Consider the following 20622-nt stretch of genomic DNA (forward strand, 5'->3'; position numbering starts at 1 on the left):
TAACTATTAGAGAAAAAATTACTCATAACCATCCCAAAGACGTATCGTTATCTTTGGCTGCTTTCAGTGATGCCGGTATTTGGTTAGACTCTTTCTCTCCGATTGTTCTGTCTGAGTTATTTTCATTAGTTACTTCATTCAAACCATCAACATGTTTATTAGACCCCATTCCTACCAGGCTGCTCAAGGAAGCCCTACCATTATTTAATGCTTCGATCTTAAATATGATCAATCTATCTTTGTTAGTTGGCTATGTACCACAGGCTTTTAAGGTGGCAGTAATTAAACCATTACTTAAAAAGCCATCACTTGACCCAGCTATCTTAGCTAATTATAGGCCAATCTCCAACCTTCCTTTTCTCTCAAAAATTCTTGAAAGGGTAGTTGTAAAACAGCTAACTGATCATCTGCAGAGGAATGGTCTATTTGAAGAGTTTCAGTCAGGTTTTAGAATTCATCATAGTACAGAAACAGCATTAGTGAAGGTTACAAATGATCTTCTTATGGCCTCGGACAGTGGACTCATCTCTGTGCTTGTTCTGTTAGACCTCAGTGCTGCTTTTGATACTGTTGACCATAAAATTTTATTACAGAGATTAGAGCATGCCATAGGTATTAAAGGCACTGCGCTGCGGTGGTTTGAATCATATTTGTCTAATAGATTACAATTTGTTCATGTAAATGGGGAATCTTCTTCACAGACTAAAGTTAATTATGGAGTTCCACAAGGTTCTGTGCTAGGACCAATTTTATTCACTTTATATATGCTTCCCTTAGGCAGTATTATTAGACGGTATTGCTTAAATTTTCATTGTTACGCAGATGATACCCAGCTTTATCTATCCATGAAGCCAGAGGACACACACCAATTAGCTAAACTGCAGGATTGTCTTACAGACATAAAGACATGGATGACCTCTAATTTCCTGCTTTTAAACTCAGATAAAACTGAAGTTATTGTACTTGGCCCCACAAATCTTAGAACATGGTGTCTAACCAGATCCTTACTCTGGATGGCATTACCCTGACCTCTAGTAATACTGTGAGAAATCTTGGAGTCATTTTTGATCAGGATATGTCATTCAAAGCGCATATTAAACAAATATGTAGGACTGCTTTTTTGCATTTACGCAATATCTCTAAAATCAGAAAGGTCTTGTCTCAGAGTGATGCTGAAAAACTAATTCATGCATTTATTTCCTCTAGGCTGGAATATTGTAATTCATTATTATCAGGTTGTCCTAAAAGTTCCCTAAAAAGCCTTCAGTTAATTCAAAATGCTGCAGCTAGAGTACTGACGGGGACTAGAAGGAGAGAGCATATCTCACCCATATTGGCCTCTCTTCATTGGCTTCCTGTTAATTCTAGAATAGAATTTAAAATTCTTCTTCTTACTTATAAGGTTTTGAATAATCAGGTCCCATCTTATCTTAGGGACCTCGTAGTACCATATCACCCCAATAGAGCGCTTCGCTCTCAGACTGCAGGCTTACTTGTAGTTCCTAGGGTTTGTAAGAGTAGAATGGGAGGCAGAGCCTTCAGCTTTCAGGCTCCTCTCCTGTGGAACCAGCTCCCAATTCAGATCAGGGAGACAGACACCCTCTCTACTTTTAAGATTAGGCTTAAAACTTTCCTTTTTGCTAAAGCTTATAGTTAGGGCTGGATCAGGTGACCCTGAACCATCCCTTAGTTATGCTGCTATAGACGTAGACTGCTGGGGGGTTCCCATGATGCACTGTTTCTTTCTCTTTTTGCTCTGTATGCACCACTCTGCATTTAATCATTAGTGATCGATCTCTGCTCCCCTCCACAGCATGTCTTTTTCCTGGTTCTCTCCCTCAGCCCCAACCAGTCCCAGCAGAAGACTGCCCCTCCCTGAGCCTGGTTCTGCTGGAGGTTTCTTCCTGTTAAAAGGGAGTTTTTCCTTCCCACTGTAGCCAAGTGCTTGCTCACAGGGGGTCGTTTTGACCGTTGGGGTTTTACATAATTATTGTATGGCCTTGCCTTACAATATAAAGCGCCTTGGGGCAACTGTTTGTTGTGATTTGGCGCTATATAAAAAAAAATTGATTGATTGATGAGTGAAACATTTGCCATTCAAATGCCACCAGAAACCACTAAGAATATCACTCGATTGCATTAGGTAAGGCAGACATTAGCTTTAGCTAGCTAAAATCAATCAGTTTCAGGCAGTCGATGGTTTCAGGCAAAAGCTGGAAAGTAGGTAAAGTTAGCATTCATCCATCGACACTTGGCACAAATTCAGAATCTCTGATGGTAAGAAAAGTGTATTAAACATGCTGCCTAGCTATTGCTAACTGGCTTGTTTAATACACCTTTCTAACACTCTATGTAGCTTGAGTGATATCCTTAGTAGTTTTTTATGATTTTATTTGTAATAGAATGTACAGTGTTCCCAATGCATTTGTGTGTATGGAAATAAAAGCTATTTTAAGGATTTTGAGCTTTACTCACATTTTAAATACTACTATTATTTTGAACACAACTGTATTTAGAGCAGGTAGCTCAGTGGATAAGGAGCTGACCTGCCGATATGTACACTTGGGTTCATATTCTGCTCATGTTACCCATTTGTGTCCTTGGACAAGACATTTTATTTGCAATGTCTCAGTCCACCCAGCTGTAAATGGGTAGTGGCCTTGGCTGGGGAAGCAACTGGCATCAGACTAGTGTTCCTTTTAGGGAGAGTAGTACACTTTGTAGTAGTACACACTGGGCAGAGTGTCCTGGTTTTTGGTAATCAAAATATGGTCGCCCTATCATAGACATAAATGAGCCATTGCCGTTGATGGGAGTGAGGTAGGCAGATGAGACTTCAATAAGAAATGGTATGGTCTACTTAGGAAACCCCTACTATACTGAGTACAACACCTACCACATATTTATTGCACCCACCCACTAAACCAGCTGATTCCAAGTAGTTCAGCTCTTCAGGCAGTGAAATCACCTGTTTTGGGGGCACAGGGAGAAGCAATACATGACAGGAAATTTACTCACTGAAGCCGGGGTTTCCCACCTCTGGGCTTACTTTAGTGGTGTCAGAAATTCTAATGTAAGTTTCTTCCAGGCATGAATATGGGAAAAATATTTGCAGTTATAGATGAGAACCACATATAAATGCTTAAGTGCCCCACCACCACCACCACCACCTGTTTTACATCTTTTAGGGGTAGGGGTGGATTTTTCAAAATTAATTAGGCATCTTCCCCTCACCAACCCCTACCTTAATTCAGTACCACCTGTAATCTGAACCAAGGGCAATTTGACTTGAGAGTTGTGGGAGTTTTGACTTCCTTTGTCGAGACCCGAGAGTGACTTTGTCCCATTGCTGTTTCAGTATTTATCCTGCCAAATAACTGCAAACATCATGAACAAAGTGCAAATGACATTGCACAGTATCATGTTGAATTCCCTCAAGAGTCCAAAGGCGTAATCAAGAAAAAACAGTATTGTAATGTTCATGGATATGGACACCGCATAGACATCAAGAGCTGAGAGCTCAAGGGTTTAGTCAACCGCTGGCAGCTCAGAGGGGTTCCACATGGATGTAATGGAATATTGCGTGTTGGCACCAAACAATGAATGTTCCATTTAAGACAAAACAATGACTGAGTTTGATGTTTTGATGGTTCAAGTGATATTATTTGGCAATAGCTTTATTCTCATTTTTTGATCTTTCACAAACAATCACCATATGTCCACATACAGTCCATAGATTTTGGTCGACGATTTAAAAAAGCTCAAGCGATGGAGTGACTGAAGTTGACAATCATTTTACATTGTCAGTCCAGATCTCATGCAAACAGACTGGGCTGTAGTTGGCTCTTAAACAGGTTATATTACGCATCTTTTCACCAAACAAAAACAATCAGGTCCATAAGTATTTGGACATGGATGCAATTTTTGCTTCTGTATATCACCACAAGGCAGTTGAAATAAAATAATCAAGATGTGTTTGTAGTGTCAACTTTCAGCTTTAGTTGAAGGGATTCAAGAAAAATATTACATTAGCCATTTAGGAATTAATCATTTGTATACATAGTGCTTTTATTTTCAGAGCCCATAAGTAACTGGACAGACTATAAGGTTGGTTCAGGTCTTAGAGCATACGCTGATGTTACACGTCACCCCATCCACCACATTACAGAACCGTCTTAGGTCCTTCATGGGAACCGCCCTTGCAGACAACTGGTCCACTTGCATCTCTTGAAAATAACAATCTGTCTGCCACAGTCAGGTGAAACATTTGCATTACCGTGGCCTTCTCCAGCTACTGCGGTCTTCAACACTGAGGCACTTGTGCGCTAAATCATGCACTGGGAAGCGTACCAAATGGCCAGAATTTCATAGCTGGAATACCCTCATAATACAAGGAATAACACTCCTGAGTTCCCTAAGTCATCAGTAATTTGACACAAAGTCATTCCAGCTGTATCCAAGCATCCTTCAAAGAGACCTAGTATTAGGGACATCTATTTGTCCCCTGAGATCACTGTTAGCATCCAAGTATCACAACCATACAGATACACAACCCTGAAGACTTAGACCTTTCTTATACAAAGGAATCGGCATTGTGAAATATATCTGTAAGCTCTTCCCAGGCATCCCCTGATCTCAAAGGCTGAGGGCCCAGAGGCATGAATTTCACTAGCAAGATAAGTCAGTGTCTCAGGATGATGGCCTAGGATTACATTATACTACAAGGAGTATTTTTAATAGAAATCATTACATTGATGTTGGAAACTGACTCAATTATACGTTTGAGTCATTGCTTTTACTGACGTGTCCAAATATGGAGTTGTGTCTCATCTGTCAAGGACTCTGTTAAATGGTAAATGAACTGCATTTATATAGCGCTTTTCCATCTGTATCAGATGTTCAAAGCGCTTTACAAATAATGTCTCATATTCATATAGTCAGGGTGCTGCCATACAAGGTGCTCACTACATACCAGGAGCAACAGGGGATTAAAGACCTTCCCCAAGGGCCCTTAGTGATTTTCCAGTCAGGCTGGGATTTGAACAGAGGATCCTCTGGTCTCAAGCCCAATGCCTTAACCACTAGACCATCACCTCACAAAGAAAGAAGACAAGAAATATAGGCTAAAGTCTCCCATGTGCTTTCATCATATGCACTGTATTCTCAAACAAGACATTTCAGACATGCATTTTGTTTGTAGGACGACAATTTGCACACTGTGTACAAAGATGCAAAGTTGTGGCCTGATGTTTTGCAAGGAGCCATAGCATATGCATCTGTAAAATAATCCTTCTTAAAAAAGATGATCCCTTAAATCATGCGAAAGGAATTCTCTTTCTTCGTACTGTTTTCTGTGTTAAAGTGAGCTTCCACTAATTACAGGTGCAGGAGGACAAGGTTCTCTGCTCCCACAAGGAGGTGAGGTGATTGTTGGCCTGCTGACAAACTCTTGCGCAAACAGCACCTGATGACTACTGACACAAATCTTTTAAGTGTTCCATTGATCTGCATGCTTGGATGTTATGAGAAAGCCAACATGAGTTGTTTCCACATCAATAACTCGGCATGAAAAACACTGTTTGGCAAAGAATTGCATATTTTTATACATGGAAACCTCGGATAGCTGGACTGCTATCGCATGACCTGTCCTGAGTATGTGCACATGGTTGTTTTTAAATTAGGCAAGATGATTAACCGTGGATTCAGGAGGTCCAACCATGAGGGGCTGTACGTGGAAAAGAGCCGACAGTTAAGTATTTGTTGGCCACGACCAAAGTCTGGTCCTTAAAAATCAGCCTGTACTTTGACATGGCAGTCAAAATAACAACTTATTGCACTGAAGGAGCGCAGATATCCCCTTGCCAATGTTGCGCTCACCAAATCTGCCAGCTCACATTTTTACAGAGGGTGCGCAATGTCTGTCTGACGAAGTACGGGTAAACTTTTTAAAAAAAAAATGAAGTTTAGATAAATAAATGAATGTTTTATACGGCTGCCAGGCGCCTTCCCAAGTGAAACTGACAGCTCATTTCCTGCATGAGAGGAAAGCCAAAGAAATGAGGCATTTGATGAGACAAGGCAAATGCCACGCATGCTGGCTACCACTCCACATTAGATTAAAAAGGCAACTATGTTGTCTTTGATCACGCCACTGCCTACAGGCGAGCGGAGCTAACTTAGGAACGAAGGTTGAAGAACATCCCGTCTGGCATGTTACCTCTTCTCAGTCTCACACAGCCATCTGGTGGTCATGACATGGACATTGCATGGCTTTCACTGCTATTATAAATATTTGTCAAATAAATCAGTGGTCTTTGCTGTTCTAACAGGGGTTGGAGGAGGTCCTGGAGGGGCAGGAACTGGAGCTGGGCTGCCCAGAGGAGGCAAGGCACACAAAATCAACCTGCCCATTTTCCTACATTTTAGACATTTTATTTCCCACTGCTTCCAATGTAAATTTACATAGTAAATGTAAATGGACTCTGTTTGTGTCCTTTATGTTTGTTGTATTACCATTGATGACAAGAAGTTTTGTTTCCCCCCAGGAGTTGGGATTCCTCAGACAGGCCTTCCAGGAGGAGGCATTGGGGGAGCAGGAAAGAAAGCTTCCAAAGTGCCAGGTTTGGTACCATTGAAAATACAGCCCAGTCTCATGTGTTTTTGTTGTTGTTGTTTTTGTTTTGTTTTGTTTTGCATGCCCTGTCATGAAAAGTGCCCCATTTTCATTACGTTTTTTTAATTTTGCTATTTATAATCATCCCCCTTCTCTTAAATCCAACCATAACCATAGCAAAAGTGTGTCCCCGCCCCTAAACCTATTCATAACCTCCCCTGTACCCCCCAATCACCCCAGAGTTCATGGCCCCATCACGAAAAGCGCACCATTTTCGTGCCCCTGTCACTGACCCATAGATGAATGTACTTTTCGTAATGCCACCACAAACTGCTGTGATACTAGGTTGTGAAAATAATAAGAATAAGCACCAACACTCTCTCACACACACACACACATACAATGAGGAAAATAAGTATTTGAACACCCTGTGATTTTGCAAGTTCTCCCACTTAGAAATCATGGAGGGGTCTGAAATTTTCATCTTAGGTGCATGTCCACTGTGAGAGACATCATCTAAGTATGGTTTTTATTTTCTTCCTAGTTTGTGAGGTCCTTCGACTTATACTCCTGCATAAACACTGAAAAATCACAATCATTATTATTAATATTATTATAGCTATTTACATCAGGCATTCCCACTAATCAAACCATTAAACATATTCAACTCCAGTAATTATTGCCAATAACAAAAGGCACAGTACAACAATGCACAAAAATCACAAATTAAAAAACTGATACTACAGAAAAAAAGGTCTGACATATATTTTTTACATCTTTGAGGGGCATATTTTGACAGGTACAACTTATACTTAGGGAAATTGTGTGTCTATAGATGGATAGGTAGATTCATATGTATGAATATTTCATATAGTAGTACATAAAAAATTGTATATATCCCATGTATTTGTAGGCTGTGATCATGTGACAAATAATAAATCACTTTTATAAGTCGAGCTCATGACTTCAAAGAGGTGGAAATTCACCTTATTTTTATTAATTATTGTTATTCTAACCCTAATTCTTGTGTGACTGTACATGTAATGTATACTATGTTTTTGAATGCCATCATAAGAGTGCTGTCCTGTCTGTGTCTCTGGCAGGTGTGGGTGTGCCTGGACTTTACCAAGGAGGTTTGGTGTCAGGACAAGGTTTGTGTTTCTCCTTGATGCAGAGTTTCAGCACTGAAACCATTCACAGAGTGAATTGTCTTCCATGGCCACTTCATTAGGTACACCTATTCAGCTATCTAATCAGCCAGTCAAATAGCAGAAATGCAGTGCATTCAGGCATCTAGACATGGTGAAAAGGATCTGCTGAAGTTCTTTGAAAATTGCATGATTTTTGGTGCCAGGTGAGCTGGTTTGTGTATTTCACAAACTGCTGATCAGCTGGGATTTTCATGCACAACCTTGTCTAGGATGTACAGAAAATGATCCAAAAATGAAGAGCCGTCCAGTAAGCTGTGATTCCATGGTCATGAAAAAAAATGTCTTGCTGATGGTAGTGGTTGGAGAAAGCGAACCAGACTTGCTCTAGGTGAGAAAAAGGCACCTGTAGCTGAGATACAGTTTGCAGGAGATCATCAATGAAAGCACAACATGTTGAAGCTTGAAGCAGACTGCCAACAACATACTGGGTGCAAGTCATGTCTGGGAGCATGCACTGATGCCACGCATCGCTGCATCCACCACAGCATGGAACAGTCCCGGGTCCTAGAGACAACCTGTCCATCCCACCTCTTAAAAGTAATCATCTAAGTACTCCATCCAGGGGAAGTGTGGACTTTGCCTTCTCCCGCTCCTGTGGTCCTCAACACCTGCCAGGTCTGATTAGTCTTGTTTTGAACTGTGATGTTCAGATGGTACGGTCAGAATTTGGAATGAAAACATGAATCCATCCAGCCTTGTATCACCATTTCAGGATGCTGCTGGTGCCCAGTACTAGCAAGGTGTACCTAATGAAGTGGACCATAACTGAGGTTACATGCTGATTGTTTGTGCCTCCTTTAGGGTTTGGTGGTCGTGGAGTTCTGCCTGGTGTGGCCACTGGTACCGACTTGAACACGAAATCAAGTAAGATTTACATGTTCATTAATGATTGTTGATAGCTGATGTTAAATTTATTTCATGGATCTTTAATGGCCCTCTATCAGTGTCTTGGCACATCACACTAGACAAATGAGACTCAGACTGCTTCAGATGGACATGTGAATGTGGGATTCCATATGTGGTCCTAAGAACTGATTTAAATCTGACCTCTATCAGTGTGAGTGCTGTGAAAACTGTCACATCAGACACGGGTCAATAATAAACATGAATTTGTACCATCTAGATGATGAAAACAAAATCAGATTCAGGTCATTTCAGCCTGGAATGTGAATGTACAAAGAGTCCTAGCGCCTTATCCCACCTGCAGTGGCGACTTCTCTGAGACGATTACATTGGTATCATTTCTGTTTCTACTGAAAGTACACATACTAAGATTAATTGAGTGCTACATATGAGTTTACATTTACACTTGTACAAATCAGTTCTGTTTTGTTTTAACACTGTAACAACAGCCGATGTTATACAGAGAGTAAATATTATGTTCACCCAAGATTTTTGGAATATCTGAAGGATTTTTTTTTCCCTCCCTGTCTTAATTATGTTGCAGCTTTATTCTCTTTATCAAATTTCACGTTTTGTGTTGGGCTTATTGGGATGCATGACACAATTCTATTTAACATTTTTATTCAAACTAATCTAATCATGCGTGTGTCTGATTAGACTATGTTACTTCTGTTTAACAGTTGGAGGAGGACAAGGAGGAGCAGGACCTGGTAAGCTGCATTCATGATCAGTGGTTCTATAACAATAATAAATAATACACACATACATCTTCAACCGCTTATCTGGGATCGGGTCGCAGGATACTACAACCCCAATTCCAATGAAGTTGAGACGTTGTGTAAAATGTAAATAAAAACAGAATGCAATGATTTGAAAATCCTCATCAACCTATAGTCAATACACCACAAAGACAAGATATTTAATGTTCAAACTGATAGACTTTGTTGTTTTTGTGCAAATATTTGCTCATTTTGAAATGGATGCCTTCAACACATTTCAAAAAAGTTGGGACGGGGCAACAAAAGACTGGGAAAGTTGATGAATGCTCAAAGAACACCTAATTGGAAACAGGTGAGTGTCATGATTGGGTATAAAAAGAGCATCCCCAAAAGGCTCAGTCATTCACATGCAAAGATGGGGTGAGGATCACCACTTTATGAACAACTGCGTGAAAAAATAGTCCAACAGTTTAAGAACAATGTTTCTCAGCATTCAATTGCAAGGAATTTAGGGATTCTATCATCTACAGTCCATAATATACAACCCCTGGCAATAATTATGGAATCACCGGCCTCGGAGGATATTCATTCAGTTGTTTAATTTTGTAGAAAAAAAGCAGATCACAGACATGACACAAAACTAAAGTCATTTCAAATGGCAACTTTCTGGCTTTAAGAAACACTATAACAAATTAGGAAAAAAAATTGTGGCAGTCAGTAACGGTTACTTTTTTAGACCAAGCAGAGGGAAAAAATATGGACTCACTCAATTCTGAGGAATAAATTATGGAATCACCCTGTAAATTTTCATCCCCAAAACTAACACCTGCATCAAATCAGATCTGCTTGTTAGTCTGCATCTAAAAAGGAGTGATCACACCTTGGAGAGCTGTTGCACCAAGTGGACTGACATGAATCATGGCTCCAACACGAGAGATGTCAATTGAAACAAAGGAGAGGATTATCAAACTCTTAAAAGAGAGTAAATCATCATGCAATATTGCAAAAGATGTTGATTGTTCACAGTCAGCTGTGTCTAAACTCTGGACAAAATACAAACAACATGGGAAGGTTGTTAAAGTCAAACATACTGGTAGACCAAGGAAGACATCAAAGCGTCAAGACAGAAAACTTAAAGCAATATGTCTCAAAAATTGAAAATGCACAACAAAACAAATGAGGAATGAATGGGAGGAAACTGGAGTCAACGTATGTGACCGAACTGTAAGAAACCGCCTAAAAGAAATGGGATTTACATACAGAAAAGCTAAACGAAAGCCATCATTAACACCTAAACAGAAAAAAACAAGGTTACAATGGGCTAATGAAAAGCAATCGTGGACTGTGGATGACTGGATGAAAGTCATATTCAGTGATGAATCTCGAATCTGCATTGAGCAAGGTGATGATGCTGGAACTTTTGTTTGGTGCCGTTTCAATGAGATTTATAAAGATGACTGCCTGAAGAGAACATGTAAATTTCCACAGTCATTGATGATATGGGGCTGCATGTCAGGTAAAGGCACTGGGGAGATGGCTGTCATTACATCATCAATAAATGCACAACTTTACGTTGATATTTTGGACACTTTTCTTATCCCATCAATTGAAAGGATGTTTGGGGATGATGAAATCATTTTTCAAGATGATAATGCATCTTGCCATAGAGCAAAAACTGTGAAAACATTCCTTGCAAAAAGACACATAGGGTCAATGTCATGGCCTGCAAATAGTCCGGATCTTAATCCAATTGAAAATCTTTGGTGGAAGTTGAAGAAAATGGTCCATGACAAGGCTCCAACCTGCAAAGCTGATCTGGCAACAGCAATCAGAGAAAGTTGGAGCCAGATTGATGAAGAGTACTGTTTGTCACTCATTAAGTCCATGCCCCAGAGACTGCAAGGTGTTATAAAAGCCAGAGGTGGTGCAACAAAATACTAGTGATGTGTTGGAGCGTTCTTTTGTTTTTCATGATTCCATAATTCTTTCCTCAGAATTGAGTGATTCCATATTTTTCTTTCCCTCTGCTTGGTCTAAAAAAGTAACCGTTACTGACTGCCACAATTTTTTTTCCTGATTTCTTATAGTGTTTCTTAAAGCCAGAAAGTTGCCATTTGAAATGACTTTAGTTTTGTGTCATGTCTGTGATCTGCTTTTTTTCTACAAAATTAAACAACTGAATGAACATCCTCTGAGGCCGGTGATTCCATAATTTTTCCCAGGGGTTGTAATCAGAAGTTTCAGAGAATCTGGAAAATTTTCTACACGTAAGCGGTAAGGCTGAAAACCAACATTGAATGCCCATGACCTTCGATCTGCATTAAAAACTGACATCATTGTGTAAAGGATCTTACTGCGTGGGCTCAGGAACATTTCAGAAAACCATTGTCAGTTAACACAGTTCGTCGCTACATCTATAAGTACAAGTTAAAACTCTACCATGCAAAGCGAAAGCCATACATCAACAACATCCAGAAACACAGCTGCCTTCTCTGGGCCCGAGCTCATTTGAAATGGACAGACGCAAAGTGGAAAAGTGTGCTGTGGTCTGATGAATCCACATTTCAAATTGTTCTTGGAAATCATGGACGTTGTGTCCTCTGGACAAAAGAGGAAAAAGACCATCCAGATTGTTACCAGCGCAAAGTTCAAAAGCCAGCATCTGTGATGGTATGAGGGTGTGTTAGTGCCCATGGCATGGGCAACTTACACATCTGTGATGGCACCATCAGTGCTGAAAGGTACATCCAGGTTTTGGAGCAACACATGCTGCCATCCAAGCAACATCTTTTGCAGGGACGTCCCTGCTTATTTCAGCAAGACAACGCCAAGCCACATTCTGCACATGTTACAACAGCGTGGCTTTGCAGTAAAAGAGTGCAGGTACTAGACTGGCCTGCCTGCAGTCCAGACCTGTCACCAATTGAAAATGTGTGGCGCATTATGAAGCATAAAATACGACAACGGAGACAAGAAGAATGGGAAAGAATTCCACCTACACAGCTTCAACAATTAGTGTCCTCAGTTCCCAAACACTTACTGACTGTTGTTAGAAGGAAAGGTGATCTAACACAGTGGTAAACATACCACTGTCCCAGCTTTTTTGAAACATGTTGCAGGCATCCATTTCACAATGAGCAAATATTTGCACAAAAACAATAAAGTTTAGCAGTTTGAACATTAAATATCTTGTCTTTGTGGTGTATTCAATTGCATATAGGTTGAAGAGGATTTGCAAATCATTGTATTCTGTTTTTATTTACATTTTACACAACGCCCCAACTTCATTGGAATTGGAGTTGTAATAATAATTTTGTCTGTGTTACTTACATTAATAGAGATTAATATGTATTAATATTCTGAATAGGAGGCCGCGGCTATGGTGGATCAATGCAGACAGGAGTCTTCCATGGATACCCTCTTAAATCACCCAAAGTACAAGGTGACAGCTGAATTTATGTTTGTTGGCTGTTTGGTTGCAGTGGCGGATCTACATTGAGGGTTGAGGGATTTCCAAATATCCTGACCCGCTGAGTCGATGTCCAAAGGTGTGATGAAATATGGGAAAGGTCTTGCATAAACAAAGTCTGACTGATAAACACAGCTGCATGCAGAATTAGAAGATTTCCCGTGTTTAAAATGAAAATTGTGTATAAAAAACAATGAGTCAGTATTTAGCTTCCCAAATTGCCTTAGAATGCAGGAAAAAGGCTATATATAGATTTTCAAAACTCTCTGGGGGCACGCCCCCACCCCCCTAATAGGGTCAGGGTCAGGCCTTTGGCACACCCAACTAAGACCCCATCCTGACCAGAAGCTATGGTAAATCCGCCCCTGGGTCTGCTGTTTTTAAGTGGTCCATTATACAGACAGTTAAACTGATCTCAACTATTTTCCCCCTACTACCAAAGCCTGAGCGCCACTAGCCTTTTCCAGTAAGTGTCTTATTATGCCTTTATTTACTTTATTTTATTGTAACTTTATCTACTTCTAATTTTGATCACCTCAGACCGGAAGACTTGCACCTGAGCCTGGGAACAAGAGGTTCTGAATTTTTAGTTCTGTGGTACCATTAGAAGGTTTTGATTTTATAATTGACTGTGTCACTGTGGATCTGAAACGTTAAACAGTTTGGCTTTTTAATTGTGTTCCACTTGTGTGGTGTTAATTCAGTCTCAATGTCACATAAGAGCCACATGTATGACCCCTGGAATATTAGCTTTAGATTATGGCGCTGCCCAATGACATTTTAAAACGGGACAGTAGGTTAATGGTCTTGAAAAGAAATTATATATTTAAGGGCTCTTTTAAAGAAGAGATTTCTGTCCAATGAAGGTGACACAACATACACAATGTTCACAGTGTATGATGAAGTAGCAACTTGTACTTGCAGCACAGTTTAAGCTACCAAGATGGAGGTTAGCAAGCTAAATGTTAATACTGTCCTGCTGCACATCAAGTTTAAACTCGGTCCAGCATGTCAAAGCTGTTCATTTTCAGAGTTCTATGTCACCACTGGGGTGCACTGTTACATTCAATACCAACAAATGTAGAAAAACCCTGGAAGTGGCTTGAAATGAAAAGTGAGCGCTTTTAGCGTCTCGCTTTTTCACTTGGGGTTGCCACAGCAGATCTGATACAGATCTGCATGTTGATTTGGCACAGGTTTTATGCCAGATGCTCTTCCTGGTGCAACTCTATATTACATGGAGAATGGGCATGGGGTGGTTTTGAACCAGGAATCTTCCACTTTGTAAACAAGCCCACTAACCGTTTGGCCCAGAATCTTCACTGAAAATTGAGACAAGTCAGCTTTATGTAATACAAAATAATTACATTTGCACATGAAAATATATCTTATGCACATGTCCCATGCTTATCAACTGTATTTTCCTTTTCTCTTCAGGTGCCTATGGAGCCAAAACCGCTGGTGTCAAGACTCCCTTCGGTATAAAAGATGTTTTTCTTTTTTCAGTCATTTAATACAGTGACATTAGCTGCGTATCATTGTCAATCCGTTTGTGTAATGTTACATATTTCAGGTTATGGAAGCTTTGGAAATACTGGCCCGGGACTTCCAGGAGGTAGTGGTGGTCAATGGTCAAGACCTGGATATCCTGTTGGAACTGGTGTGTTTTTATTCAATTTAGTAGAAAGTGATATGTAGCAAAAAAGTAGAGGAGAAAATATCGAATATCATTCCAAAGTGTCTAATGTTGCTTTGGCAGGGTTTGTTTTCCCTCACAGATGTTTTGGATATCAAATGTCTGAAACAATGATGTTCTCCTTTTATTGCGATTAAGCAGTCTTGTACAACTGTATAAAGTACCTCAAAATGATACTTGAGTGAAAGTACAAGTATCTTACCATAAAATTACTTTGGTAAAAGTGAAAGTCTCCTTTAAAAATATTACTTGAGTAAAAGTCTTTAAGTATCTGACATTTACTGTACTTAAGTATCAAAAGTAAATTTCTCATATAAAATGTACTTTAAGTAAAAGTATTGAGGAAAGTAAAATCCAAAACAAGTGGAGATAGAAACAGCAACACGAAAAGAAAGACAGTGTGGTGTCTAGAGAAACCAGGAGGGGGCCTCAGCCCCTATAAAAGGCTGGATCCACCTCTAGCGGAGCAGTTGGTGTTGATGACGGGTTGAGTGACCAAGAGGTGGATGTATATGCAATTGTTTTACTGGAAGACCCACACACATTTTTCTGTTAAACACAACAGCCAGGCTCTTATGAAACAAGAACAGTCATTTCTAGCTACGCAGTTGTGCCAAATTTAAGGAAAAGTAAAAAACAAACAAAAAACAAACAAAAAAACAATGCAAGTGTCACCACCACCAACCACAAAGCAACCAAACGCAGCGCTCTTTGCGCACTTATTTTTGTTTTTGTTTGTTTGTTTGTTTTTGTCTTTTAAACTTGTTTTATGTCAAACATGGCACTGATGCTGCAGGGTGTGGACCCCTGCAGTGCAGCTAAAGAGGACGTCTCTTCCCGGCACGGCGCACTGCTGCTTTCACCTCTGTGTACAGGCATTGCCCATTCAAATTTCTTCTACTTTTATATTGTAGTAACGAGTAACAAAGATGGTTCAGGGAAATGTATCGGAGTAAAAGTATACATTTTATTGAGGAAATGTACTGAAGTAAAAGTGAAAGTCGCCAGAAATGTAAATAATGAAGTAAAGTACAAATACGTCAAAATTCTACAACTTGAGTACAGTAATAAAGTATTTCTTCTTTGTTACGTTGCAACACTGCGATTAAGGTTATAATCCAGCCCAGTCTCACGTTTTTTTTTTGTTGTTTTTTTTTTTTTTTTGTGCTCCTGTGACGAAATGAGCCAAATTTTCATGACGGAGCTTTTTTTTAACTCACTGTTCCTAACCCTACTCCCACCCCCAACCCTAACCTTAACCATAACCTAATCTTACTCCTTCCCCCCACCCTAACAGTAACCACCACCACCACCCCCACTCACTTTTAATTTTGTGCAGCCATCACGGAATGAATGAGAATGAATTTGTGCTGCCGTGACAAAAATGAGGCGCTTATCGTCACAATATCATCAACCAATAGATTAATGTATATTTCGTGCTGCTGAAGCATGACTTGCCGTGAGACTGGGTTGTATAGTCAGACAGAGTGGAGATTTGGGTAACATTATATAGCTTCAGGGCTGGCTTTTAGTGCCACTCACAAACAATAGGCAAGTATTTTGCTGACATAAAAAATTCAGTTTTTCTTGAGCCACTATGACCAGGTGTTGGAGAGCAGGTACCTCAGTGAAATAAGGAGTTGGGTTACCAATACGTAGACCATGCTACATGTCTGTGTACTTGGGCAAGACACTTCATCTGCATTGTGGCAGTTAACTGTGCTGTGGAAGTAACCTGTGGTGGACTGGCGTCCCGTTCATGGGGAAGGGGGTGTAGATTGTCATCTGTTTCTTGCTATGGAATCTGGGGACAAGCACCAATTGGGCCTTAAGGCCCATGTAGGACTTATTTCTACTGAAAAAATTGTGATTATTTGACACTTTTATGATGAAAACAGACTAAACTGGTTAATATCTGTTTATCTTGTCAACAGGTGTGGGGTCTGGGGGCATCGTATCTGCACAGGCTCAAGCAGCAGCCAAATATGGTACCCACACCTCGTTATTCAGAACAATGTTGTCCTGAAAAGACAGAAAATATACAAGATGTGTAATACTCCTAGTATTTGTGCTTGTGACTAAAAAAAAAATCTATGCTTTCTGTTCTAGGGTTGGGTGGTACTGGAGGTGTTCCTGGTGTCGGTGGTGTTCCCGGTGTTGGAGGTGTTCCCGGTGTCGGAGGTGTTCCCGGTGTCGGAGGCGTTCCTGGTGTCATACCTGGAACAGGAGGTACACTATGAAACTAATCTAAAACATTACAAAGAAAAACTGTGCAGATGTCTACTGCCATACTAGCAAATCTCATGAGCCTGCAATGCTCATCACATGGCCTAAAACATATTGCTGAATAATGAGAAGTGAAATTTGTCTTTGCTTAGCTCCTGAATATCACTGGGGCACAAAATCTTTTTTACCGGCATGTAAAACCACAGGAAGACCACGTTGTTGCCTAAATCAAACTAATCCCACAAGTGTTGAGATATTTCATTGTGAGTGAAAGTATTGGACTATCCTGCAATTTGTCATACAGAATGATGTTGACATCCCAATGGATTGCATGACAGTATCTTAAAAAATGCTTCCAGATGTGAGTCTGGTTTGTCCATGTCAATGAAAAATGTGGAATTACTGGATATTTTAATATATCTTACAGGAGTCTATGGAGCTGCAGCCAAGGCTGCTAAGTATGGTGAGAAATGTAAAATGCTTACTTTGAAAACACATTTGAAATCACTGTAGTTTTATCATGATTGGCTAAAACCCATATTACTGCATTATTTCCAGGTGTAGCAGGAGGGTTACCATTAAGGGGGGATTTATCTTCTGCCATAGCTGCTAAATATGGTAAGTAGCTTTACATTTGTGTGCAACTTCATGTTTAACATTGTAAGGTCTTGCTCTTTATTGTAGAAGCAATAAAATGCCAAGAAAATCCATGCAGCTGGCAGGTGTGGCATATCATGATGATGATGAATATGAATAAACAACATGAATATTGCACATGCATGCCTTGGACTGAACTGTGCCATTGGCATGCTGGCTGCTGGAGCGTCCACCAGAAATGTTGCTTATCAACCGAATGTTCAGTTCATGATCATAAGCGCCCTTCAGTGTTGTTTACAATCACTTTAAAAACTGCAGACTACGCATAACAATGCCACAATTGGCTATTTTAACCTATAAAGATCTTTTTGCAAGATGCGTTGCACTTTTTAGAATAGATTGTTATTGAGTATCCAAGGTATTTGTGAGTAATAATCATGCTGTTTAATCAGCATCTCGATATGCTACACCAGCCAGGTGGATGGATTATCTCTGCAAAGGTGAAGTGCCCAGTAACCTGGATTTTTAACAAACTTATGAACAAATTTCAAGGAAAATAAGTCTTTTGTGTCCATAGACATATTAGGCCTTTGACTTCACTGAACTCATCAAAATGAAAGCTAAAATGAATGGATTGCATTGATATTTTTATTGATTTTATATGATGCATCTGAAAAGTATTCACAGCGCTTCAATTTTTCCACATTTTATTACGATACGTTACAGCCTTATACCAAAATGACTTAAATTAATTTCTTTCCTTCAAAGTTATACTCACAACACCCCATATTGACAACATGAAAAAAAGTTTTGTTTTTTGCCAGATTTATGAAAAATAATAAACTAAGAAATGACACGTATGTAAGTATTCACACCCTTTGTGCGATACTTTGTTGATGCACCTTTGGCAGCAATTACAGCCTCAAGTCTTCTTGAATATGATGCCACAAGCTTGGTGCAGCTATCTTTGAACAGTTTTGTCCATTCCTCTTTGCAGCACCTCTCAAGCTACATCATGTTGGATGGGGAGCATCAGTGCACAGCCATTTTCAGATCTCTCCAGAGATGTTCAATCGGATTCAGGTCTGGGCTCTGGCTGGGCCACTGAAGGACATTCTCAGAGTTGTCCTGAAGCCACTCCTTTGATATCTTGGCTGTGTGCTGAGGGTCATTGTCCTGCTGAAAGATGAACCATCACCCAGTCTGAGGTCAAGAGCGCTCTGGAGCAGGTTTTCATCCAGGATGTTTCTGTACATTACTGCATTCATCTTTCCCTCAATCCTGACTAGTCTCCCAGTTCCTGCCGCTGAAAAACATCCCCACAGCATGATGCTACCACCACCATGCTTCAGTGTAGGGATGGTGCCTGGTTTCCTCCAAACATGACGCCTGGCATTCACATCAAAGAGTTCAATCTTTGTCTCATGAGACAAGAGAATTTTGTTTCTTATGATCTGAGAGTCCTTCATGTGCCTTTTGGCAAACTCTAGGTGGGTTTTTATGAAGGAGTGACTTCTGTCTGGCCACTTTACCATACAGGCCTGATTGGTGGATTGCTGCAGAGATGTTTGTCCTTCTGGAAAGTTCTCCTCTCTTCCGACAGGAATGCTGGCACTGTCACGGGGTGACCATCAGGTTCTTGGTCACTGTCCTGACTAAGGCCCTTCTTCTTTGTTCTTCAATGTTCCCTCTTCTCTAGGAAGTGTCCTGGTGAATCCAAACTTCTTCCATTTACATAAGATGGAGCCCACTGTGCTCATTGGGACCGTAAAAGCAGCAGAAATGTTTCTGTACCCTTCCCCAGATTTGTGCCTTGAGACAATCCTGTCTCGGAGGTCTACAGACAATTCCTTTGACTTCCTGCTTGGTTTGTGCTCTGACCTGCACTGTCAACTGTGGGACCTTATATGTAGACAGGTGTGTGCCTTTCCAAATCATGTCCAATCAACCGACTTTACCCCAGGTTGACTTCAGTTAATCTTGAGAAATATCTCAAGGATCGTAACTGGAAACAGGATGCACCTGAGCTCAATTTTGAGCTTCATGGCAAAGGCTGTGAATACGGCAAAAATCTCAAACATTTTTACATTGTCATTATGTAGTATTTTGTGTAGAATTCTGAGGGGGAAAATGAACGTCATCCATTTTGGAATAAGGCTGCAACATAACAAAATGTGGAAAAAGTGAAACGCTGTAAATACTTTCCAGATGCACGGTACATTGTATGTCGTTTGTTGCCATATCAGTTTCTTGTCATCTAAAAAATAATATATTTTCATTTTCTGTATATGTGGTATCTCCTTTTAGAATTTTGGGTATAATAAATTCTTAATCACCAAGCACAAGTCTGTATGTCATACAAATTTTAGCTGTGGTTGTGTTTTGTCTTGCTGTCCTTTGACCACAGGAGGAGCGGGAGGACTGGGAGGAACAGGAGCTCTTGGAGGAGCAGGAGGACTGGGGGTGAAAGGGGCATTGGGAGGAGCAGGAGGCTTCGGTGGCTTAGGAGGAGCAGGAGGACTGGGAGGAGCTGGAGGCCTTGGTGGCTTGGGAGGAGCAGGAGGACTGGGAGGAGCTGGAGGCCTTGGTGGCTTAGGAGGAGCAGGAGGACTGGGAGGATATTCTTCTGCTTCCAAAGCTGCTAAATACGGTAGGTAACCACACAAATGATAGCTGATGCCGCCTCTACTCATGGAGTAAAATTTTCTCTTTATTGATGCACCATGATGTGTTATTGTGTATTTAACACACCATGCTTCAGATTCTTTATTTTTCATTGAGCTTCAAGGTATCTTTGTACCAGGATTCCGCCAAAGCCAGACCTGCACTGTTGTGCACCATTATTGGCTGTTTTTGTTTGTGTCGCAATGTGCATGCGCAGTGCATCTTTAGTGTGCATATCTCTTGTAAATAACTGTTTTCCCTCGGAGGAGGAGGAGGAGGACTGGGTGGTGCAACAGGGGTGCTGGGAGGTGGAGGTGGTGGACTTGGAGGAACAGGTCTGGGAGGAGTAGGAGGAGTGGGAGGTGGCGGATACCCTGCTGCTGTTGCTGCGGCTAAAGCTGCTAAATATGGTAGGTAACTGTACAGAAGTCTCTGCACACTGAGTACATTTTTTTCATTTATTGCTTGGTCATATCTATTATGCACCTCATGTGTTATTATATTTTTCCACACCATACTTTGGA

General features: G+C 40.5%; 1 protein-coding gene across 1 annotated transcript in view; it reads left to right on the forward strand.

Annotated features, from left to right (window-relative positions):
* elna (elastin a) overlaps positions 1-20622 on the forward strand; it is a 187740-nt gene that overhangs the window by 110617 nt on the left and 56501 nt on the right. Inside the window, exons 8-22 of the mRNA XM_034169334.1 lie at positions 5383-5418; positions 6330-6383; positions 6546-6620; positions 7717-7764; positions 8626-8688; positions 9408-9437; positions 12814-12888; positions 14353-14394; positions 14489-14575; positions 16546-16599; positions 16721-16840; positions 17265-17300; positions 17396-17455; positions 19842-20084; positions 20365-20508. Coding sequence (XP_034025225.1) covers positions 5383-5418; positions 6330-6383; positions 6546-6620; positions 7717-7764; positions 8626-8688; positions 9408-9437; positions 12814-12888; positions 14353-14394; positions 14489-14575; positions 16546-16599; positions 16721-16840; positions 17265-17300; positions 17396-17455; positions 19842-20084; positions 20365-20508 — 1167 coding nt within the window. The remainder of the gene's footprint in view (positions 1-5382; positions 5419-6329; positions 6384-6545; positions 6621-7716; positions 7765-8625; positions 8689-9407; positions 9438-12813; positions 12889-14352; positions 14395-14488; positions 14576-16545; positions 16600-16720; positions 16841-17264; positions 17301-17395; positions 17456-19841; positions 20085-20364; positions 20509-20622) is intronic.

The sequence above is a fragment of the Thalassophryne amazonica genome, chromosome 4 (assembly GCF_902500255.1).
Source record: "Thalassophryne amazonica chromosome 4, fThaAma1.1, whole genome shotgun sequence".
Taxonomy (NCBI): domain Eukaryota; kingdom Metazoa; phylum Chordata; class Actinopteri; order Batrachoidiformes; family Batrachoididae; genus Thalassophryne; species Thalassophryne amazonica.